This window comes from Drosophila tropicalis, unplaced genomic scaffold (genome assembly GCF_018151085.1).
Source record: "Drosophila tropicalis isolate 14030-0801.00 unplaced genomic scaffold, ASM1815108v1 contig_859, whole genome shotgun sequence".
NCBI classification, from domain to species: domain Eukaryota; kingdom Metazoa; phylum Arthropoda; class Insecta; order Diptera; family Drosophilidae; genus Drosophila; species Drosophila tropicalis.
The window spans coordinates 4,239,400-4,263,346 of record NW_027173353.1 but is presented as its reverse complement, the minus strand read 5'-3'; the positions used below and the strand labels follow the sequence as shown (position 1 = coordinate 4,263,346).

At 43.0% G+C, this 23,947-nt stretch overlaps 3 protein-coding genes across 4 annotated transcripts; 2 read left to right on the top strand and 1 right to left on the bottom strand.

The window, feature by feature from the left end:
- Positions 1-643: 643 nt before the first annotated feature.
- On the top strand, positions 644-21,554 carry trx (trithorax). 2 transcript variants are annotated; one of them, XM_068297314.1, is made up of 9 exons: positions 644-1,184; positions 6,375-6,925; positions 7,815-8,786; positions 9,490-10,576; positions 10,636-10,881; positions 10,941-19,191; positions 19,257-19,390; positions 19,453-19,628; positions 19,710-21,554. In XM_068297314.1, the coding sequence occupies exons 3-9, from the start codon at positions 7,989-7,991 to the stop codon at positions 19,881-19,883; spliced, it is 10,866 nt and encodes a 3,621-aa protein (XP_068153415.1). In that variant the 5' UTR covers positions 644-1,184; positions 6,375-6,925; positions 7,815-7,988; the 3' UTR covers positions 19,884-21,554. The 2 variants fall into 2 exon arrangements, with proteins under 2 accessions (XP_068153415.1, XP_068153416.1); XM_068297315.1 differs by lacking the exons at positions 6,375-6,925; positions 7,815-8,786 and having other exon boundaries at positions 645-1,184.
- On the bottom strand, positions 21,390-22,546 carry LOC137582697 (uncharacterized protein CG45076). Its single transcript, XM_068297338.1, has 3 exons — positions 22,069-22,546; positions 21,576-22,008; positions 21,390-21,507 (listed from the first exon to the last, which is right to left on the bottom strand). The coding sequence occupies exons 1-2, from the start codon at positions 22,510-22,512 to the stop codon at positions 21,622-21,624; spliced, it is 831 nt and encodes a 276-aa protein (XP_068153439.1). The 5' UTR covers positions 22,513-22,546; the 3' UTR covers positions 21,390-21,507; positions 21,576-21,621.
- On the top strand, positions 22,401-23,598 carry LOC137582696 (fibrinogen- and Ig-binding protein-like). The gene is made up of 2 exons (XM_068297337.1): positions 22,401-22,696; positions 22,747-23,598. Exons 1-2 carry the CDS (start codon positions 22,610-22,612, stop codon positions 23,512-23,514), a joined length of 855 nt encoding a protein of 284 aa, XP_068153438.1. The 5' UTR covers positions 22,401-22,609; the 3' UTR covers positions 23,515-23,598.
- The last annotated feature ends 349 nt before the right edge of the window (positions 23,599-23,947 follow it).

Below are 23,947 nucleotides of genomic sequence, written 5' to 3'. Positions count from 1 at the left end.
TCGTATGTCTAACAGTGTTGAAAAGTGAAATAAAGTCGGATAATATTGGTTTCAGGCGAATAATTAATATGGCTGGACGAATTCGTCTTGGCGGAGCGAATTTCATGGGTTAAAGTTGGCATCCATTGTTCAAATATCGTTTGAGCGCGCACGTTGCATCGATAAATGATATATTTTCGTCATCTGGTCACTCTTTTTATATCGATAAATGATACATTTTCGCCATGTGGCCACTCTTCGAAAAAACGCGTGAGTAAAACGCTCGCGTTTTAAAACGCGATCAAAAAGTTACGGCGAGAGTGCAACATTTTACGGCGAATATTCTTTTTTCACGCTCCGGCGAATTCGGGCGGCGAGCGAATGGGCTCGATTGGATGGTCGGAGTTCGACTCCGTTGTCGGAGTCTGACTCCTTTGCTCGACAGCGTGGTTGGGTCTGACTCCTTTGCTCGATTCCAACCACGGCGAAGTCAAAAGGTTACGGCGAGGTGTCGAGAAAATAAAATTTCCACAAATCAAGTTCGATAGGTCGTCATCGAAAAATTTCCATCGATACTATCGCACTTTTTAATTTCCATCGATACTATCGAAAAATTTCCCAGCTCTAATTGTTGTTTTTGTTTTCGAAGTGAGCGGTTGCGCGTCCGCGAAAAAATAGTGAAAAATCGTGGAAAATATTGAAAAAAATTGGTAAATTTGTGTGAAAAGTGTTTACAAGTGTTGTGTGCAGTGTTAAATGTTTGAATTTCATGAAAATTCGATTAGAAAATGGTGAAAAAATGTGAAAATTCGATGTTGAAAACCTGATTCGAGCAAAGAAGAAGAAGCAGGCATCATTTTTTTTCATCGTCGTAAAATATATACATACACACACATACACTTGGACACAAAACATATGTATGTGCATGCGCGGTCGCGAGAAAAGAGCGTAGAAATAAAAGAGAGCGAGTTTGTGTTTTTGTTTTGTGAGAGAGGCGCGCGGCGAATGTGAAAGTCAAAGCAAAAAGCAAGAAGGAATAAGTGAATGAAAATAACAAAAACAAAGAGAGCAAACCAAACGAAATTCCAGAAAGAAATTATACATTTGCAAAAATTGTGAATCTTGTGTCTAATAGAAAATGCTCTTGGTTTTGAGTTTCATATTTTTTTTAGTGTAAATGAATATTAAATAATTCAAGACAAAAGGTAATTAAACAAAATGATGTAAATCTAATTAGTTTCGAGTACAGCCTGCGTAGATAGATAAATGGATATATGTAGATATAGGCGTCGACAATTTGTTGTTTGTCTGATCCACCGATGAGTCAGTCGGTCGAGTCAATTTCCACGAGTATAGTAGCCTTTGAATTCAATTTTCCATTCTAATACACATGCATTCTTTTTTTATAATACATTTTGTGACACGATTCGTATAAGATTTTCGAAACTAATCCAACTAATTAACTGGTAGAAATTGTTGTATCCACTAGGAACTAATAAAAACCATTTGTTGATGTATGTATGTATGTTCGTATGTATGAAAATGAATTTGATTTTTGTATGTTTGTAGTAGTTAACGGTAGCGAGATACATTCACTCGTTTGCATCGACCCACCGCGAGGTGCGACCGACCTTTGTGAAATGCAAATTAAGGCCGCCACTGCAGCAGCAACAAATCTACAACAAATACTGTTATATTGAAATGCCATTTTTAATACACTTAGTAATTATAGGTTTAAACTTGAAAGGAAGGGTATATTGACAACGTAATATATTAAATCGGTATTAAGTCAAGTCGATCATAAAGTGGCTTTGTACGTGTCATAATGAAGAGTTGATAATGTTTTTAATTTGCTGTAAACGTTTCCATGATGGGCAGTTTTTCCTATGCATATCTGAAATCCCATTCTTCTGATTTATTTGAAATACAAACATATGGATTGAATAGAATGATTTAATGTAATGATTTACTATTTTATACAGAGTATCTTTTTGTCGGGGTCCTTGAATAGAAGTACTTCGCACACACACACACAAGGGCACACAGCATCAATAAATACTGTTTAATGGCAATTGTTTTTGTTGTCATCGCCTCATTTTAAATCAAATTGTGCGCTCATTTGCTCTCTCAGCCCTGTCTGTGCTATGTCTCTCTCTCTCTCTATGTCTGTGTGTTTCTGTCTATATGTGTTGCCCCGTTTGTATAACTAAAAATTGAGCTGATTGTTGAACAGTTTTTAATAAATTATACAATAAAGCAGCAGCCGCGCCGCGCCTCACAACGACGATGATGATGATCTTGATGAATAATTACAAAATATATTTGTGTATCTACTAGGCAAATTCCAAATCTTTGAGTAGTTGTTGTTGTTATTAGCTGCCTGACCGTTTGTATGTGTGAGTGAAACTACGCGCCAAATAACATTGAGGCGTAAAATGAGTAATTGCGCATATTATAAATTTTTGCCTTTCAAAAGAAAAAAAAACTGAAACACACACACAACATCCACATCATCAGCCAATGGGCCGTAGGCTAATGCGAAAATTTCCTATGATAAATAAAGCATAAACGACTTTGTAATGCCCTACCCTAACAACATAATTTGTATACAATTTTTCCAATTACAACAAAGATGGCAAATATTCTGCCTTGCCTTTTAAGGAAGAGTATGCAAATTACAAATGCCGTTGCACAAACTTCTTTGTCGCCGATGCGATGCATTTACGCTCTAATGAGCGTACTTAATGCCCAATAACAATAAGACCAAGCAGCAGTAATTTCTCCCTGACCTGAACAACTTGAGGCACACACCTCGCAAAATTGCCAAAAATAATTTTTATTGTTAATAGGTCTCTATATTTCTCTCTCTCTCTATAGCTTAGCAAAATATTAGTTTTTGTTGAGGCTGTGTGCAGCTGCCAACTGGGTTACCAACACATATCATCATTACCACCACCATCACCACAACTGCCACCTCCAACACGTATACAAACACAAATATATTTGTATGTACATGCTTACATGTATTGGCGCGCACATTTTTGTTTCACCTTTGCTGCGTGTTTTGATTTCCACTCACAAAAATACACACCACATAAGCACACACACACATTCATACGCACTCACAACAGCAACACCCCCGCATTCTCTCTCTGGTTCTCACTTTTATACATACATACATTTATACTCGTTAGTTTGTTTGTCCCCCACCACTACCACCCCCACTATGTGCATCTTCTTTCTGGTGCTCTCTTTCTCTGATTCCGAGTGGCTCACATTTGTTGCTGCTGTTATTTTTTGTGCATCAACTTCTTCAGCTGCTTGACTTGACTTTCTCTCTCTCTCTCCTACGCTGCTCCTTTATTGGGGCTCTCATACTCTCTCTAACTGTCTGTCTGTTTGTGTGTGTCTCTCTGCCTTGTTTGTTTCTTGCACATGTATTTTAATTTTTGGCCTTTTTGTTGTTTGTTTGTTTTTTTTTTTTTTTTTGCATAATTTTATACAAATTTACATATTTTATGTATGTAGCTGTCGCAAAGCTAGTTGTGGTTGACTTCGATTTTGTATACATTTATCTATAGTTGTTTCTACCCGCTGGCCAACTTGTCCGTCATGTTTATAAGTTGTCTATTTGGTGTATGTATGAGTGGGCGAGTATATGCGTGTATGTGTTTCTGTGTATTTGTGAGTGCAAATGTTGTGATTGTCGTGCTCAGTTTTTAATCGTTCGGCAGTCAATTCGGCTTTCAATCGTAGTTACCTGGGCCTGTCTGTCTGTCTACCCCCACACTCCGCTCCCTCTCTTGGCTTCCACCCTCCCTTTGTTACTGCTTTGTGCTTGACTTTAATCTTCTCAATTGCTCGCAATTTGCAACTCGGGTACGGGGATTCGCCTCTCTGGCTCTCACTCTCTGCATCTCGATCTCCCTCTTTATCTGACTCTCGTCTGTATTCTGTTTCATTTTGTTGCCCATTCTTCTTATTCATGTATTTTTTATTCATTTTGCGCTTGTTTTGATTTCTTAATCTTTTTACCATAATTGATGGCAATTAAATTAAAGGTGTGTGTGCGGCGGCCTCGTCGATGTTGTTGTCTCCGTCGTCGTCATTCGGTTGACCGCCGTTCGGCTGAAGCCGGCTCGCTGTGGTCCGAATGTTGTTGAATTGGCCAGTTTCGGTTTTTAGAGATACATATTGTACATTCGAATTTGTCGTATTAACTAATTTCGTACTCTTCTCCTCCCCTAATGATAGTACTCCACGCATCTCGCGTGTTTTTTAAAATACCCTGTAATAAAAAAGTTAAAAGACTATTGAATTCCGTTTTAATGACTTTTTAAAACACTTCAATCTTAGATTTACCTAATTTGACTTTGTAATGGTTAAACAAACACAATCATAACACCATTCTGAATAATAGAGTACTAAACTGGTGAATTTAGAAATTTAATTGATTTCCCCTTAATCAAAGGACCAACAAAGTTCAGGGTAAAGTTAACTCTATAATTATATTTCGACGTACATATGTATGTATAACTAACAAAAAATCATATTAACTCATCTAGTAAATACTTTTTCCCCTCTCACGTCTTTTACTTTTGATGGTCGTTCGCATTTTGTCATCTTTTGATCAGATGTTATTGATTAGTTTCAATATTCATGCTGTACGCTGGGTCGATCGGTAAGCAGGCAACTGTGTGGCATATAATTAAAACGATTTAGTTAATTGATGTCAACACAACTTAGTTGGTTGTCGTTTAGCATTTTCAAGTCAGTCAACCAGCCAGCCAGTCAGTCAGTGTGTCATAGATTTTGTGTGTATGTCTGTGTTGGGCGCGAGTGTATTTTAAATTGTTGACAATTGTTTTGAGCTTGAGAAAATTAACCTTTGCATTGTTATATCATGCAAAACATTTTATTTTTAGCAACATTTGTACGTATTATCCATAGTGGATCTTATAACACATCATGAACACCATATCATTTCATCTAATTTTTTTAAACAAAATCGCTAATATCTATGTAAAAACAAACTTTTAATGAATATTGAGTCAAAATGAAAGGTTACACCAAAGGTTTTTAGTCAATTTATAAGCAGAAATTGAACAAGCAAAGTCAACCATAAGTCCTGCAGTCAGGAATGTAAAACTTCCCCAATCGTTTTGTTAAAACAATTGGCTATAAAATTACAGAATATTATGTATATAACACCATGAAGAGTAACACCAACATTTAAAGCATTTTAAAAAAATCTTACACATTAAGACTTACTATAATAATTGATTTGCCAAAGAATTTTTTTTTTTAAATTACATTAAAAAAATAACTGAAAGTGCCAAAAAGCTTGCGGCTTGTAAGACTAAGTAAAATTGTACATACATACATACATACTGTAAATAACTTAGTATATGATAAATCAAAGGCGACATTACGAATTACCTATCTACTTCAGTATTTATAAATATCAATGCAATAATTCTGATTGTAATTTAATCAATTATTCACAACAATACCGTCCGTCTAAGCAATTAATGTAAAATGTGTTATTCAATTGAGCTTAACTTGGTGCTTATATCATGCCAACAACCTTTTACCACCCGCCTCCGCCTCCCCCACATAGTTCGTGGCTTAAAAGATAAATTGAAAGAAAATCGACAAACTAGCAACGCTCAAAATCTCAATCGTCAACACACTAAGATATACTATGTATATATGTATGAGTGGTGGGAAATCTAAATTGACTTGCTAGTGTTGCCAACTAACTAAATACGTACACAAATACATATAAACATACAAAGAAAACAAGCATACATAGTTGGAGTACAGTTGACAAGATTGACTAACTAGCTAGTTAACTGGTTAGAGCGGGTTAACTATTACAGTTGTCGGGTGGCTAAGTAAATACAAACACCTTTTGGAAAACCAAAACCAAAAAAAGAACAAAAAGGAGAGCTTTTGCACTGACTCATGCAAAAACTGTCGGAGCCAATCAATAGTATGTAGTTAGTTGTAGTCAAGGTGCAAGGTAGCAGGAACGGGAACAGGAACTCTGTTCCAGTAGTTTGAAATTTAATGTGTTTCTTCAATCTCATTCCTAACTAACTAACGCAGTGGCGGCGTCGACGGCGTCTAACCGTCACATGCAACTCTTGACATTCCACATCCACTCTCACCCATTCACTCATACACACATACAGACAAACACTCTTACATACAGACCAACACTCACCCACCCACAAAAGCAACATTCACTCATTCACCAAACACTCTCACCAATACCACCTCACATGTATGTATGTGTAGTCAACTTTCAACTTGTTTGCCAACTGCAACCGAAGCGAACTAATAAATTTCTTCATTTTTTGTTTTCCCCCCTTTTCAATAACTTTTTCCAGATTCAAAGAGCCTTCTCTAGCCAAGACAAATTCGCAATTTCCTCCGACCCCCCCCTCGCACACAGGCTAACAAAAACTTGATGCGCAAAAAAAACAGTGTGTGCCTGTGCTGCCTAGTGTAAATCGCATTGTAAGTGAGTGTGAGTGTTTCTTGTGTGTGTGTGGTGGCCTGGCAATGATGTAGTCCAATGCTGCTCAGATGCCTTCGATGTTGATGATGATAATAATCATGATTATTATGAAGATGTAGCATAGCCTGGTTGCGCCCGTTAAGAGAGAGGAAAAAAGTTCTCCGAAAGTACAGCAATGTGGAAAATTGTAAATACCTCGAGCAAAAACTCCAAACGCAGAAAAACTAAACGCGCAAAAAAAAGAATTTTCCTACTCTTGTCACCGTCACCGTAAAACCATAAAGAAGAAAGGAAAGACAAAAAAATAAGACGGAATACACACACACACACACACGCGAAAGAAAAAACCGTCATAAAAAGGCAGTCATAAAGGGGAAAAACCCACCACTTAAACGTAGTGGACTTACAACAACAACAGAAGTAAGAATTTAAATTTCTAGCAAAAGCAGCAGCAGCAACAACAACAACAACACTAACAAGGCAGGAGCTACAACAATGCGAATCAAGAAAATCCTGCGAAGAAAAAGTTCAAGTCTGAAGTAGAAAAACCACTTAAAACGTCGATTGAACGAACGTTGAAACGAACGACGTCTACGGGACGAGTGACAGACAGACCGACAGACAAAGAGAGAGAGAGCCAAAAAGAGTAAGAGGAATCTGTGGACGAAGACGGAGCGAGCGCGTGCTATAAGGAGCTGCATCAGTTATATTGTTGTTGTTTTTTATTTTAAACTACATTTAGTGGTAGCAGCGTGAAAAGGTGGTGTGTGCCGGTGGTCACGCAAGACGAAGCAGCAGGAATAGTGGCAACAAAAGCAGCTGCAATTGCACCTTTTAGCGCGCCCCTTGTTCACGTCGTCGTCGTCGTCAGGAGCAAAGAGAGCGTACGAGAGTGTCCAAGAGAGTCAACAAAGTCGTGGGCTCAGAGTTGAGTCTCTGGCGCGCTTCAACTTCGACGTCATCTTCGGCTTAATAGTTGTAATTTGCAAAGCAAGGAGCGAGGAACGCGCGCGACTGCGACCAAGTACCAAAAAAAGAAAAAAAGTTACGGGAACGATTTGAAACGAAACGCGTCGCCTCGTATTGCATCGAGTGGTAACCACAACAACAACAGCAACAAAACTTCAAGGCGGGTTTTGTAAGAGAGATATAGTGTTAGCAAGGGGGTGAAATGAAGGTGGGGAGAGGAATATTGACGCATTCCAAGCGCGGTTCGGTTACAGGCCTTGTTGTTGTTGTAGCTGCTGCTATAATACCGGTCTTTTTTTTTGTCTTGGACTCATGTTAACAATGTTATTTTCGCCTGCAGTTGGAGTGGCAGCCTTCGTCGTTGTTGTTGCATGGAAAGTGCCGCCAATGTTGTAGCCGAATAACAAAAACTACAAAAAAAAGAAAAAGAAAACCAAACAAACTCGAAGACAAACGGCAAACGGTACGCAAATGCAAAAATTAAAAAGACATTCAGCAAGTGCGTATATATATTATGGGCCGCTCCAAGTTTCCGGGGAAACCATCCAAGTCGATTAATCGTAAGCGAATAAGTGTCTTGCAATTGGAGGATGAAGCTGGAGCTAATGCAGCAGCTGCTGCGGCAGCATCATCATCTGCTGGGGAACAGCAGCAGCAACAACAGAGTAGTGAGCAAAGTGCCGCCAACTCTGGATTGCGGGAGAAGGGCAACAATTGTGATAACGATGAGGATGATAATGCGCCCACAGGTGGTGCCTCCACAAGCACTACTGGCGGTGGTGGTGCCTCCAGTGGGGGCGATGCATCAGCAGGGGGTAGTGGAGGAGGCAGTTCTACGAATAGCAACGGTGTAAACGGTAGCAAAAACAACGACAATGGCCATCAAAAGAGTGCTACACAAAACTCTGCTCAACTAACTGATGATGGAGGAGATGGAGAAATCAAGGATAATGCTGCTGATAGTGCTGCTAATACTGCTGCAGGCGGCGATGATGACGATGACAGTGGGAGTGAGACAAAAAGACCAACATCCTCCAGCAACAATGGTGTGATACCCGTCATTGCAGCAGCACTGCAGCGGGCACGCAAGGGGGGCAATAAAAAGTTTAAAAACTTGAATCTGGCCAGAGCGGAGGTGATGTTGCCCTCGACATCGCGACTGAAGCAGCAGCAGCAACAGCAGCAATTGCAACTTAATTGCCCCGTGTCCACATCTCCGGCACCAGCACCAGCGTCACCGATCGGCAACATTGCGAACCCTTTTGCTGCGATTGACGAAAGAGTGAATGAGAGTGGCGAAGATGTTGCAATGGTAAGTTTTTTCCTTTTGCGCATTCTCTTCCACCCGCTTAATTATTATTATGAATAAGTTAAGCTGCTTTTTTCCCCTTCCATCCACCACTCCACTGATTCTTTTGGTGGCCTTTGTGTTGCGTGTTATTTACTTACCCCAAACCCTTCTGCCGGCGGTTCTGGTTTCGTATATACATATGAGTGTGTGTGTTTTTTTTGTGCTAATGTAAATAAGAACTCCATCAAGTTGGGCCCTAAATTATGCGCCCTGGTTACCCCCAGTCAATGGACAGAGCACAACTCTCAAGCCAGCCTATTGCCTGTTTGGTTACCTGCTTAATTGGCTTTTATGACGTTTTAGCGCTTGAGCCCTGCATGGTGAAGGTGTTGGTGATGGGTGACGGGGTTGTTGTGCGGTGGCACGAAGTGAATATGTTGGTGTCGGTAGTCTTTACCCTTTATATATGTACATATGTACATATACTAACTGCCTGCTAACTTGTTTCTTCCCCCTACTAAAACTTGCACTTGTTCCTCCTGCTTATGTTATGTATTTTACTTTGCATGCTTCTCACCGTCTGCTTTAGTCTTTACAAGCCTGTAGTTAGTTGCATGAATTATTGATTTGTTGCGGCCGGGGCAAATCATTTGAGTTTCCCCCTCCCTAATTTCCCGATCGCCCGAAACTAACTAACCCTTTTGTTTACACACGCTTATTGCAGAACAAGTTGAGTGAAATGCCCAATGAAGGGGTCGCAGAGATTGCTGCAACAACTGCAGCTACCGGCTCTACATTGCCGCCGACGACTAGCTCCAACTCCAGCCAAGCGGCAACCACAGCTGCAACAGGAGGGGGAGGAGGGGCTTCAGTGGTCCCTAGCAGTGGTATGACGACGGGAACAAAACTGAAGAAAACAGTCACGTTTAGAAACGTGCTCGAGACCAGCGATGATAAGTCGGTGGTGAAACGTTTCTACAATCCAGATAATCGTATGCCAATTGTTTCGATTATGAAAAAGGATTCACTGAATCGACCGCTGACCTACTCTAGGAATAGCGAGTGTATTGTGCGTCCCTCGATTTTATCAAAGATACTCAACAAGAACTCCAATATAGACAAATTAAACTCGCTTAAATTTCGATCAGCACATGTTGGCACAAGTTGCGAGTCGCAGCTTGGTTTAGGATCAAGCACAAATGTTTTTGGTTCCGGCCTATCTCGTGCTTTTGGTGCCCCCTTAGAAGATGAGGATATCGAAATGGGTGGTGTGACTTTTCATAGAAATAAGTCACAGGAATCCCAGAAGAATGATGATGATGATGAGGATATCGAAGATGATGAGGATGCAGAAGGGGATGCCCAGGAGAATGAAAACGACAATGATGATGGAAGTGCTTCTGAAAAGAGTGCTGAAACTGCCACCGAAAAGGATCATGTGGCTGGCGATGAGAAGCAACTGGTGATGGATAAACATTTTGTTCTACCCAAGCGAACACGTTCATCACGAATAATTAAGCCCAATAAGCGATTACTTGATGATGGCGGTATTGTTAGTAAAAAGAATCCAAACGAGGCTAATTCTAAGACCAAGACTAAGAATTATTTTAGCTTGAAAGAAAAGCCATTGATTTCGGCTGCTTCTTCTGCTTCATCTTCGTCAATATCAACTTCAACAACAGTAGCTTTCTCCAGTTTTGGTAGCTTAAAACTAAATAGTAGCTTTGTGATGCGCAAATCACGACTACAATTCCAACACATGGATCAAACGGGACCATTTGGCGGAATTTCATCCTTTGGTTCGAGTCCTAGTAAGTGTAGTTTATTTGTAGCATTTTATATCAATTTATTTATCGTTTTTCACTTACAGCATCTGCTACTTCTACTACTACGACTGCGACTAATAGTAATAATAATCTAGCATCAGTATCGTGCGCAGTATGTGCCACATCGCTCAATAGTAACGAGGTGCCACAATCGCGCAAATATGGCGTTTTGGTCTGTGATGTCTGTCGCAAGTTTATCTCAAAGATGACCAAGAAGGCGGTATCTATATCCAGTAGTTCGGTAGCGCAACCTGTTAATCAGCAACAGCTGCAGTGTAAGCAAACAGAGGGTAAGACTTTTAGCTCCAAGTCTAGTATCATTTTCATTGATTCTGTTATTATTCTCTAGGTGGAGGGAGCTGCTGTAGCATAAACTCGACCAAGAGTCAGTTGAAGAATTTTAAGAAATTATACAAGGATCGGTGTACGGCATGTTGGCTAAACAAATGTCTGGGTGCTCTTCAGTTGCCAACAGCTCAAAAGAATCGGCTGACTGTCATTTTGCCGCCCAAAATGAGAAATGAAGCAGCTGTTAAAGATGATACAACTGTTGCACTTCTCTCAGCCGTCCCATCGTCTAGCTCCTCTTCCGCTCCATCTACATCTATCAAATGGAAGTCAAGTACGGAAACATCGTTGAATATCAAATCAAATCCTTTGGCAGAAAACAATGTAACCTTTGGTAGTTCACCACTCCTACGACCAGCCATACTCGAGAAACCGCTATTCCTAAAGGATCCAAAAGCGTCCACAACGACGGAGTCCGTTAGTCCAAATGCAACAATCTCCACCACCAGCGAAACAACAACAGCAAAGAGCACCACTCGACACAGATCCAAACAGGACAAACCGACAAAAGATATGGAGAGTGAAAAGCCCGCGCTTAGTCCCACACTTAAAAAGGTTTCAACGGAAATCGTAACTGCTGCAGATTCACCAAAAGACGAACAATTGCCGGCTATGGCAAGTAGTACATCCCTACCAGGAACTGGTCAAATTGAATCGAATGAACAAGCACCCTCTGGGGATAATCTCAAGCGTCAACGCATAGACTTAAAGGGACCGCGTGTGAAGCATGTATGTCGCAGTGCATCGATTGTTTTGGGTCAACCACTGGCCACATTTGGTGAAGATGAGGAAGAACAACAACAGCAGCAGGAACAAGAACAACAGGCTGGTGTAACTCCTGCTTTGGAAGCCCCTAAAGCTGCTCCTGCTTCTGCTCCTCAAATGATCACCGATGAGAACGACAATTGTGCGAGTTGTAAGAATACTACGACATCCCCAGAAACAGTTACCGAGTCAAAGACGAATAACAAAAGTTTAGTAAATACTCAACCCGAACTAGGCAAAAAGACCACAGCCAAGGTGACTACTCGAAATGCAGCGGCAGCTGCATCAACCTCTGTGACCTCTGTCTCCACACTTGGTTTAATGGGAAATAAAAAACTTAATAGCAACAACACGCTAAGCCAATCGACAGCAAATCCACCCAGTCGACGGTCAAAAGAAGTAACACGTCAGAGGACATTGATTTCCATTGACTTTTGGGAAAATTATGATCCGGCTGAGGTATGCCAGACTGGTTTTGGCCTTATTGTCACAGAGACAGTAGCCCAACGTGCCCTTTGCTTTCTGTGCGGTTCTACAGGTCTCGATCCCTTGATATTTTGCGCCTGTTGCTGTGAGCCATATCATCAGTATTGTGTGCAGGATGAATTCAATCTTAAACACAGTTCGTTTGAAGACACCACTTTGATGAATAGTCTACTGGATACCTCGGTGAATCCATCAACGTGCGCACCGTCAATGAATCAGCTAACGCAGCGCCTCAACTGGTTGTGTCCCCGCTGCACAGTTTGTTACACCTGCAACATGTCCTCCGGCTCAAAGGTGAAGTGCCAAAAATGTCAAAAGAACTATCATACTACCTGCCTTGGCACTAGTAAGCGACTGCTGGGAGCGGATCGACCATTAATATGTGTAAACTGCCTGAAATGCAAATCTTGCTCGACCACCAAAGTATCCAAGTTTGTTGGCAATCTGCCTATGTGCACGGCGTGCTTTAAGCTACGCAAAAAGGGCAACTACTGTCCTATTTGTCAGAAGTGCTACGACGATAATGATTTTGATCTGAAAATGATGGAATGCGGTGATTGTAATCAATGGGTGCACTCCAAATGCGAAGGTCTTAGCGATGAACAGTATAACCTGCTAAGTACACTCCCCGAGTCGATTGAGTTCATTTGTAAGAAGTGCGCTCGTCGCAACGAAAGCTCTCACATGAAGGCGGATGAATGGCGTCAAGCGGTCATGGAGGAGTTTAAATCCAGTCTTTATAGTGTTCTTAAACTGCTTAGCAAGTCGCGACAAGCGTGTGCTCTGCTGAAGCTTAGTCCACGTAAGAAACTCCGTTGCATTTGTGGAGCGGCAGCGAATGGCAACAACAGCAGCCAGGGCAAACTTCAACCCAAGGCCCTGCAGTTTTCTGGTAGCGACGGCGAATCGCAAAATAGCGACGATGTATACGAGTTCAAGGATCAACATGTCTCCAAGACCCTGAACCATCATAACCAAGCCAGCCTGTCAAAGTCATGTTCTTGCCTGCAGCCAAGTATTACCCAATCGCAGTCGTTTAGTTTGGTTGATATTAAACAGAAAATATCTGGCAATACGTATGTGTCATTGGCAGAGTTCAATTATGACATGAGCCAAGTTATACAGCAGAGCCAGTGCGATGAATTGGATATAGCCTACAAGGAACTACTAAGTGAACAGTTTCCGTGGTTCCAAAATGAGACGAAAGCCTGCACTGATGCCCTCGAGGAGGATATGTTTGAATCCTGCGGTGGGGGCGGCAATTATGATGATCTGCAGGAAGAATCTCCAACCGTCTATGTAGAGCATACCATTACACAAGGTGCTGCTCGCAGTGGTGTACTGGATTTACCGCTGGATGTCGATGTGGATGATCTGGGAAGCTGTGGCATTAAAATGCGACTCGATTCAAGAGTTTGTCTCTTCTGTCGCAAGAGTGGCGAGGGCTTGTCGGGAGAAGAGGCACGCCTGCTGTATTGCGGTCACGACTGTTGGGTACATACAAATTGTGCCATGTGGTCGGCTGAGGTATTCGAGGAAATCGATGGTTCCTTGCAGAATGTGCATAGTGCAGTGGCCCGTGGCAGAATGATCAAGTGCGTGGTGTGTGGCAATCGTGGCGCAACGGTTGGTTGCAATGTTCGATCCTGTGGAGAACATTATCATTATCCGTGCGCCAGAAGCATTGATTGCGCTTTTCTCACCGACAAGACCATGTACTGTCCTGCCCATGCCAAGAATGGCAATGCGCTGAAGGCAAATGGTTCACCAAGTGTCACTTACGAGTCCAATTTCGAGGTATCACGTCCCGTCTACGTTGAACTGGACCGCAAACGTAAGAAGCTCATTGAACCCGCCAAAGTCCAGTTTCATATTGGCTCGCTGGAGGTGCGGCAACTTGGCTCTATTGTGCCTCGGTTCTCCGACTCGTTTGAGGCTCTTATTCCTATTAATTTCCTGTGCAGTCGTCTCTACTGGTCGTCCAAAGAGCCCTGGAAAATAGTGGAATATACGGTGCGAACTACCATACAGAATAGTTATTCCTCTACTGTGATTGGTTTAGATGTGGGACGAAATTTCACAGTCGATCATAGCCATACCAACAGCAACATGATGTTGGCCAAGATCGCTCGCTGGCACAACAGCCTATCGCGGAATGATATCCTGACTGATACAGACTGGGCGGAGTTCCCCAATGTGCCGACCGATGAGAACACAGAGGAAGAACCGCAACAGAATGCCGATCTCTTGCCGCCAGAGATTAAGGACGCTATATTTGAGGATTTACCGCATGATCTACTGGATGGTATTTCAATGCTCGATATTTTTATGTACGAGGACCTCGGGGACAAGGGGGAACTTTTCACCATGAGCGAGCAGTCTAAGGATGGAACAATAGCTCCCAGTCAAACAAGCCAAACAAACAATCAGACAGTTCCAGTAAGCATTTGTGACGATGACACTCGTAACTCTAGCAGCCTAGGTGGCAACTATTGGCCAGCCAGTAATCCGGTCGAGGACGCTATGCTCTCAGCGGTTCGCAGTTCCAATCAAGTTCAGGTACTTAAGACGCGAGCTTGGCCAAAACTGGATGGTAACAGTGTTGCTGCCATCAAACGCCGAAAATTGTCCAAGAATCTAGCGGAAGGAATGCTTCTCAGCCTAAGTAATCAGCAGCGCAGTAAAAAGGAAATGGCTACTGTGGCTGGAGTCTCCAGGCGCCAGTCTACGAGTGAAACGTGCACAACAGAAACCGCCTCCACCGCCACCGGCTCAACAGCTATACGCAGTAGCAATAAAAACTTCACCTGGAGTGCAGCAAAGCGTTACTTTGAAAAGAATGAACCGCGGGAGGAGACTGCAAAACTGCGAATCATGCAAATGGACGGTGTAGATGATTCCATAACGGAATTCCGAATTGTTGGCGGCGATGGTAACCTCTCGACTGCCCAGTTCACGGGGCAGGTAAAGTGTGAGCGTTGCCAGTGCACTTACCGCAACTACGAATCCTTCCAGCGTCACTTGCCTACCTGTGAGCCCATGTCAACGAGTGAATCGGAATCGGAGGCCACAAATGCTCCATCCGTAACACACTTGAGTGCCGAAAGCTTTAATGAGGCACTACAAAAACAGGCTCTGGCGGCAGCAACATTGGGAAACGGCGGTGGAATAAACTATCTGCAGACAACCTCCTATCCACAGGTTCAGAATCTCGGAACTTTGGGCCAATTCGGTCTACAGGGATTGCAGCCATTGCAACTGCAGCCGCAGTCACTGGGCAATGGCTTCTTTCTTTCGCAGGCGAATCATAATCCAGCAGCCACAGCCGGCAACGACGACCTCCAATTGTATGCGAATTCTCTGCAGAGTTTAGCTGCTAACCTAGGGGGAGGATTTGCTCTGACCCAGCCCACAGTAGCAGCATCGACGCAACCGCAACTTATAGCAGTTTCCACAAATCCTGATGGCACGCAACAATTTATCCAATTGCCGCATACATCGGCAGCACCACAAGCGGCCACCTATCAAACATTGCAAGCCACCAACACGGACAAGAAAATCATGCTACCATTGACGACAGCGGCGAAACCATTAAAGACGGTGGCAACCAAAGCAGGACAACAGGCAACGGCAGCCAAACAGAAGCAATTGAAGTCGGCGCATCAAGTGAAACCGATTCAAGCTAAACTACAGCCCCATCCACAGCAGCAGCCACATCCGCAACAGCAGCAGCCAATTACGGCGACAGCTACTACAACTCAATTGCTGGGGCAGAGTTTGCTGCAACCGCAGTTGCTCTTCCAGAGTAATGCACAGGCGCAGGCGCCGCAGCTGATCCTACCCCAGACCCAACCGCAGAATATCATTTCATTTGTGACTGGCGATGGAAGTCAGGCCCAGCCATTGCAATACATATCGATACCCACCACAAATGACTTTAAGCATCAGCAGGCGACAGCCACGCCCACGTTTTTAACAACTGCTGCACCGGGAGCAGGAGCCACATTCTTACAAACGGATGCCAGTGGGAATATAATGCTAACGACGGCTCCAACCAATTCGGGACTACAAATGCTTGCTGCTCCAATGCAAGCGCAGCCACAGGTAATTGGAACACTTATCCAACCGCAGACCTTGCAACTGGCCACCACTGCAGCGGGTGGAACTGGTGGGGATGGGTCGCAAGGGCATACCTCAAGCCAGCAGCCACTCATTTTGGGCGGAACGGGGGCAGGAGGAGCAACTGGCTTGGAATTCGCCACAGCAACGCCCCAAGTCATTTTGGCCACCCAACCCATGTACTATGGTCTGGAAACGATTGTCCAGAATACGGTGATGTCGTCGCAACAATTTGTCTCCACTGCCATGCCTGGAGTATTGAGTCAAAATGCCAGTTTCTCGGCCACCACAACCCAAGTGTTTCAGGCTAGTAAAATTGAACCAATTGTCGATCTTCCCGCTGGCTATGTGGTGCTCAACAATCCGGGTGCTGATGGTACTGCGGGCACATTTTTGAATGCTGCCAGTGTCCTGCAGCAACAGCAGCAACAGCAACAGCAACATACACAGGAAGAGGCCACAACGACAACACAATTGCTGCAGAATGCAAATTTCCAGTTCCAAACGGTGCCAACATCTGCCACAGCAACAACATCAATGGCAGACTTTGCCACTAGCTCACCTCTGGTGGTCACAGCCAAAATACCACCAGTGACCCAAATGAGAAGAAAGACAGCTGCTTCTGGAATTGTCGCTGCGGGATCCACGTCCATGGTGGGGCTTAACAAGATGATGCAACCACAGGTGGTTAACAAGGTGCTGCCCACTAGCATAGTCACCTCTCACCATGCCCAGGTTAAGCAAAACAATGCCAATCTGAGGCAAACAGTGGGCGGAGGCACGACCACACTAAAGACCAAACACACTCCCGGTTCTAACTGTGGAGCACCGCCGAGCATTGCATCAAAACCGTTGCAAAAGAAGACGAATCTGATACGGCCCATACACAAGGTAGAAGTGAAGCCGAAGGTAATGAAGCCAATACCAAAATTAAGTAACCCAGTCGGTAGCGGTGCATCAACATTAACGTCCCAACCACAACAACATCCGCATCCTCACACCCTTCCAATTGTGAGCCAACTGGTCCAGCAGCGCTTACCACAAGCAATTCCACAGCAGCAACCATCGCAGCAACAGACCCAACATCAGCAGCAGCAACAGTTGCCAGTTATTTCTATTCCAGAACCGCAGCAAATCCAAAATATGCAACAACAACAGCAGACGTTTGCTTTGGAGACCCAGGAGCCTGCAACTGATACGACCAATCGCGTCCAGCACTTTGTTAGCAGTTCGCTGCCCACAAATGTTGTAAATCCACTGCAGCAACAACCGGCCACAATTACCACGAGCAGTCGGCCCACAAATCGTGTGTTGCCCATGCAACAGCGTCAAGAGCCACCAGTTCCATTAATCAACGATGCTGTGGTGCCATCTTCACCCACACCGCCCAAGCCCATAGAACAACCGATAATTGTCTCTTCCGTGTCCAGTGCCGCTTCCAAGTGCTATGCTCCGAAAGCGTCTCCGAGTACAGTCTATGAAGCAGAGCTAAAGATGACAGAAACGGAGATCACACAAAATCACATAGTAGTACCGCCAAGCACAATTACGGCAATAAACACAATCTTGCAACACCCTCAAGATCAAATCATCACAGAGACGTTCTATGAGAAACAGCCGCCAGTGCAACAACTTCCGGACGACAAATGTAACGAACTCTTGCTTCAAGCCCAACAACAATCCCAGACGCATCTGAATGTTGTTGACAATGGGTATTTAATGGAGAAGCATGGTTTTCAAATGGAAACCGAACCTTTGCCCATGGAAACCAATGAACACTTTGCCTCTCTAAAAGCCGCTGATGATATCGAAAGGGTTGTTGATGACGACGACGATGATGACGGCTTTAGTCTTAAAATGGCCACTTCTGCTTGCCAAGATCATGATATGTCCGACTGTGAGGAGCCCGCTGTAAAGGAAAAGATAAGTAAGATACTGGACAATCTCACGAACGATGACTGTGCCGATTCCATAGCTACTGCAACAACAGCGGAAGTGGAATCCTCGGCTGGCTATCAACAAATGGTTGAAGATGTTTTGGCCACCACAGCAGCAGCAGCTGCTGCGTCATCATCATCCTCATCGTCAACGGAGGCGGCGGCAATACCCAACGATGCCTTTGAGGCTACAGCCGAGGAGACGGCCGCTGTCGAAGCTGCTGCCAGTTATATTAATGAAATGGCAGAAGCCCATGTCCTTGAATTGAAACAGCTGCAGAATGGCGTTGAGCTTGAATTAAAAAAGAAGGAGCCGCCACTACCCGGTAAGCAGTCAGCGCAAAGCCAACTGGATGAGCAACCAACCGCAGAGGCACCAGAACCACCACCGCCAATTCGTGAACCGAAAAAAATCAGTGGACCACACCTGTTGTACGAGATACAAAGTGAGGATGGATTTACCTACAAGTCTAGTTCAATAGCTGAGATTTGGGAGAAGGTGTTTGAGGCAGTACAGGTGGCTCGACGGGCCCATGGGCTCACACAACTGCCAGAGGGTCCATTGGCCGATATGGGAGGCATTCAAATGATTGGCCTAAAGACAAATGCCCTGAAATATCTAATCGAGCAGTTGCCTGGCGTTGAGAAGTGTTCGAAGTATACGCCTAAGTATCACAAACGCAACGGTAATGTCTCAACGGCAGCCAGTTCGGGTAATTTGGGTTGCACTGGAGCTGGATCAACGTCTTCAGGCATCGATAATCAGCCATTGCTCGACTACGGCTCCGATCAGGATGACTTGCAGGAGAATGCCTACGATTGTGCCCGATGTGAACCGTATGCTACACGTTCCGAATACGATATGTTTAGCTGGTTGGCCTCTAGGCATAGAAAGCAACCGATTCAGGTGTTTGTACAACCCTCGGACAATGAGCTAGTGCCCAGGTAAGTCAATTTCAGCTACATGTGATTAAAACTCATCCCTCCAATAATACCACGTTTTATTATAGACGCGGCACTGGAAGCAATTTACCCATGGCCATGAAGTATCGTACTCTGAAGGAGACCTACAAGGATTATGTGGGTGTTTTCCGCTCACATATCCATGGACGTGGACTCTATTGCACTAAAGATATTGAAGCGGGTAAGTTAAACAAATTGATCTGTTATATTTGGTTAATTAATTAAATCCATTTATGTCTGTAGGTGAAATGGTAATTGAATATGCTGGCGAACTGATACGCTCCACTTTAACAGACAAACGAGAGCGTTACTATGATAGTCGAGGCATTGGCTGCTATATGTTCAAAATTGATGATAATCTGGTAGTCGATGCCACAATGCGTGGCAATGCGGCACGTTTTATCAATCACTCCTGTGAGGTGAGTTGGCAAAATAATGGGTACAATCAGTTCCATAGCTAGCAGCTCTTAAAAATCGTTTTTTCATTTCCATTATTCCAGCCGAATTGCTATTCAAAAGTTGTCGACATTCTTGGCCACAAACACATTATAATCTTTGCGTTGCGACGCATTGTACAGGGGGAGGAACTGACTTATGATTACAAGTTTCCATTCGAAGAGGAGAAAATACCCTGCTCTTGCGGATCAAAGCGCTGTCGCAAGTACTTAAACTAGACAAGCATCAAAAATGGGATGGCTGGGTGCTGGGCGCCCAATCCACTACCACTACTCTCCACTATACTCAATGATAAATATGTACATCCAGAGAGAAACATTTGTAGTTAACGGTTATTTCGATCTATGTTTGGTCAATCGTGATACTTTTTCATTTTATATACTTATAAACAAAATACCTATTAAGTAGAAGGTGTAAGAGTTGAAAAGTTGATATTATAACCCATATATATATATATATATAGACGTATTAAGCAACGAATGCATACGATATAGAGAAGACGAGACAGAGACAGACAGAGAGAGAAAGAGAGAGATGACAAGAAGGATAATCAGAATTCAAACTCTACCAACAATAATATCCTAAATATATATAAACTCGATGAAGTCAGTATTCAGAGGGAGAGCAATTTATTGTTAAAATTTTAAAACATTCAAATTGCTATTTATGTATTAACTACCAACTAAAGCATGTATACATATATAAGTATCTCTCGTATATACCTACATATTATATACATATTTGTAACAGATGTATATAAATGCATGCGTGCGCATACATACATAGTTTAAACTACTAAGCTAGAGCAACGGAACTCGTGATCATTAACGACTTGCTCTATGTATGACGTCTTAAAAGATTTCAATTTGTTTTTCGGTAGTTAAACGTTGTCAAGTCAAACGATTACTTACAGGGGCTTGTGTTAGTTTGTAAATAAAATTGCATATATTAATACTATATATTAACAGAAGTTGAGTTGCATAACAAAAGATGTCAAACTATAAAATGGAATGTAACTATTTTATGTAGAATTGTGCAAAAAGAGGCACAGGGACAGAGAGACAGAGCTATAGACCGACAGACAGACAGACAGTCAGACATGCAGGCAGGCACATGCAAAAATCGAGTATTTATGTTTGTTAACAAGAATTAGAATTAACTACCAATAATATACATACATATACATACATACATGCATACATATACCCCCCAGGCGTATGTGCAAATATCCAACTAAAACATCACCATTGAAATTATTATGTGAACCAACAACACCAATTCGATTGTAAAAACCAATTTTATTCGTAATTTTAAATCTTTGTATGTGGTTAATTAGTTTTGTCCCTTCTATATACATTTTTGTGATTTTTAAATAATTTCACTTGTGCCCATGTAAATTTGTAACTTTTATTTATATACATGCATAATTACCACAAAAACACACTTGTTGTGTTCTAAATTTAACAAATTGTGTTTGTCCCACACATCCCGTTTTCAATATATAGATTGTAAACATTTGTTTAATTGTAATTGTAATTATTTATAGAGCAGCTCCCGTGTATTCTACTAGTTGTAAAATTTATTTTAAGTTAGCCTCTAGCCCATATTTGTCAAAAAAACTTAGATGATAACCAATTTGATTTTCTCTATTAGTTTCTATATAACTCAACCACACACACACCTACACATAGATATACAAACACCATACATACACACACAATAGCAGGCGAATGTACAGGCAAAGTTCCATAGCATTTTGTTTTTTTTTTTTTTGTTTTTGGCAGCCATTCAAGACGGTGTGCACTTTTTGCATGTCCTCAAGGAATTTTATATTTTTATTCCCTAAAGAAAAAACAGTTTAATAAACTACAGAATAAATTATATTAAAATTGAGTTTTGCATTTGCTTACAAAATATATATCTATATGTTTGTGGATAATAAAGTTAATGAACCGATTAATTAACCAAATGTCCTGAACGGTTAGCTTGTCGTCGCGTACGATCTATACGCTCCTTGGCCTCTTGTGCGGCACATAACGCTTTGTATGCCGCCTTCTTGGTTTTGTTGTAATCACTGCGTGCCTCGGACAGTTGGCGCAGCAAGACACCGACACGATTTTGTGCGGCTTCCAGAAGAATTGTTTTATCCGATAATGATTGTTGGCACACAGATGAAACCTGCTCCGAGGTGTCGTAGTTTTCCCTAGCCAGTTTCAGTCCTGCCAACAGGAGTTTTAGCTCCTCCTGTGCCTGACTGTGAGCTTTTTGAGCCAACTGTGTATTGCCCTCGGCTGCGCAGAGCTCCTGTGTCTCTTCCTGTACAACGATTTCAGCTTCGCGAACCTACCACACATAAGGCGGGGGGTGGGAAAAACTGAATCTAATCTCTGTTAGCCAACTCACCTCCATCTCCAGTTGTTCGAGAACTTGAGCCTTGCCAGCGAGAACAGCTTCGGCGGCTTTGGCAGCTGCCGCCGCTTTCTCGGCATACTCGATTTTAATCTTGTCTGATGCCGCCTTGACGGCCCCGACCATATCCTCATTGGCCTGTTTTGCCTCCTGTGCAGCTTTCAGAGCAATGCCAGAGGCGCGTTGTTTGGAGTTACCTTTCATTCGGCCAGTGGAACTGCGTTCATTTTGCCGGTCCTGTTGCTGATGAGTTGAACTCCCACCGGACTCACAACCGGAGTCTCCGCCTTCTTCGCTGCCGCTTTCACCGATCTCGGTGCCAAATTCGAAGGCGAGACATCGCCTGTTCCGTGGCCCCGATGCAGAATATCCATCGACTAGCAATGACAAGGGAATAGGGAATATTATAAGCCACATGATTAGAAAGTCTACACGCATTTTCCATTAGATCAAACATTTTTTCGAATGTTTAATATCAAATCGAATGGGCTCTGTCTGACATTTCCCAATTTGTTGTGGGGAAAAGTTCTCTAAAATGTTGGATCTCCATGTGATTTGCATATTCCTTCTACTCAATATTGGCTGTGTGTCCCAGAGTTATCTGATAAAACCGCGGGAAAAGGTCAGCGTGAAGTTCGGGAGTCAATTGGCATGAAAACTATTTTCTTTCAGACTTACAGCAAGCGTCATTTAGTGAAAAACTATCCTGATGTGGTTTGGCTCGATGACGGCAAGAAGGATGCTAGTGCCGGCGGAGAAGGTTGTTCAAATGAAGGCAAAGGCTGTGGACAAAATGGACAAAATCCACTTGGCAAAGGTGATCCCAAGACAAAAGCAACCAATATTGCCCAAAAAGCGGCACAGGAAGCCAAAGCCGCAAACGATGCCCAAGTGGCTGCTGCTGAAGCAGCCGCCTCCCAGGTGAAAATCGAACTCGCCGAGAAGGCCGTACAAGCAGCTAAAGCTGCTGAAGCAGCCCTAGCTGGCAAGCAACAGATCATGGAGCAATTGGAAGCGGAGCATCGCGAGGCAGAGGCCGTTGTCCAAGAAGTGAATACTTCATTGCAAAATACTCAAGCGAATGCGGCGGCTGCCATTGGTGCAGCTGGCGAGGCACAGAAGCAACTCGAACAGTTGAAGCAATTGGTGGTAGCGGCCACCGTCAATGTGGGTAACATTGAGAATGTGGCAAGCGGAGCACAACAGGAGCTGGCCGAGAAGACACAATTGCTGGAGGCGGCCAAGAATCGAGTTGATGCAGTGTCGCGCCAATTGACGGGTGCTAGACAGGATTTCGAGAAAACGAAAAAGGCTGCATACAAAGCAGCCTGTGCAGCAGTGGAGGCCAAACAGAAGGCTCAAAGGAATCGACGACAGAGTCAGCAACAGGATAAGTCGCAGTTGCACGATCAGCCAAGAATCCAGAGATGGAGCAACTGATTATCGTCTTTTTACAAATAATAAGCTAGAGAATAAAATGTTCTTATATTTTTTTAGAAAGGGAAATATAACCATACGAATTGATTTCTTTATTTTCTGAAGATTTCGTTTAAGAAACGTTTTGAAACGGTTTGTTTTTGAGGAAGGGAGAATTTTACGTCTAATTTCGTTTTAGGATCTTATGAAAACATTTTCAGCTCGATAACAACAAAATTGCGGCAAGGGAACCGCATTAAATTTTCCATTTTCTGTTATATTTTGTCCAACATATATTGATAGAAAATACGTGTTTAAAATTAAATGTAATAGAAACAATACCATTTTAGAGGAGTTTGCACCAGGGACAGAAACTAATAGGAACATTTTCTAAAGATACCTCTCGATGGATTCGCTTTGCTAAGCACCCAAACTTGTGGAACCAATAAGCCTCTCC

What these genes read in the sequence shown, in the direction of transcription:
- trx (XM_068297314.1), top strand. Translation starts at nt 7,989, where the DNA reads ATGGGCCGCTCCAAGTTTCCGGGGAAACCATCCAAGTCGATTAATCGT. An exon ending in ATCCTTTGGTTCGAGTCCTA is followed by an intron (nt 10,577 to 10,635) that starts GTAAGTGTAGTT and finishes TTTCACTTACAG; the next exon opens with CATCTGCTACTTCTACTACT. An exon ending in TTATCAATCACTCCTGTGAG is followed by an intron (nt 19,629 to 19,709) that starts GTGAGTTGGCAA and finishes CCATTATTCCAG; the next exon opens with CCGAATTGCTATTCAAAAGT.
- LOC137582697 (XM_068297338.1), bottom strand. Translation starts at nt 22,512, where the DNA reads ATGCGTGTAGACTTTCTAATCATGTGGCTTATAATATTCCCTATTCCC. An exon ending in TCGAACAACTGGAGATGGAG is followed by an intron (nt 22,009 to 22,068) that starts GTGAGTTGGCTA and finishes TATGTGTGGTAG; the next exon opens with GTTCGCGAAGCTGAAATCGT.
- LOC137582696 (XM_068297337.1), top strand. Translation starts at nt 22,610, where the DNA reads ATGTTGGATCTCCATGTGATTTGCATATTCCTTCTACTCAATATTGGC. An exon ending in TGATAAAACCGCGGGAAAAG is followed by an intron (nt 22,697 to 22,746) that starts GTCAGCGTGAAG and finishes ATTTTCTTTCAG; the next exon opens with ACTTACAGCAAGCGTCATTT.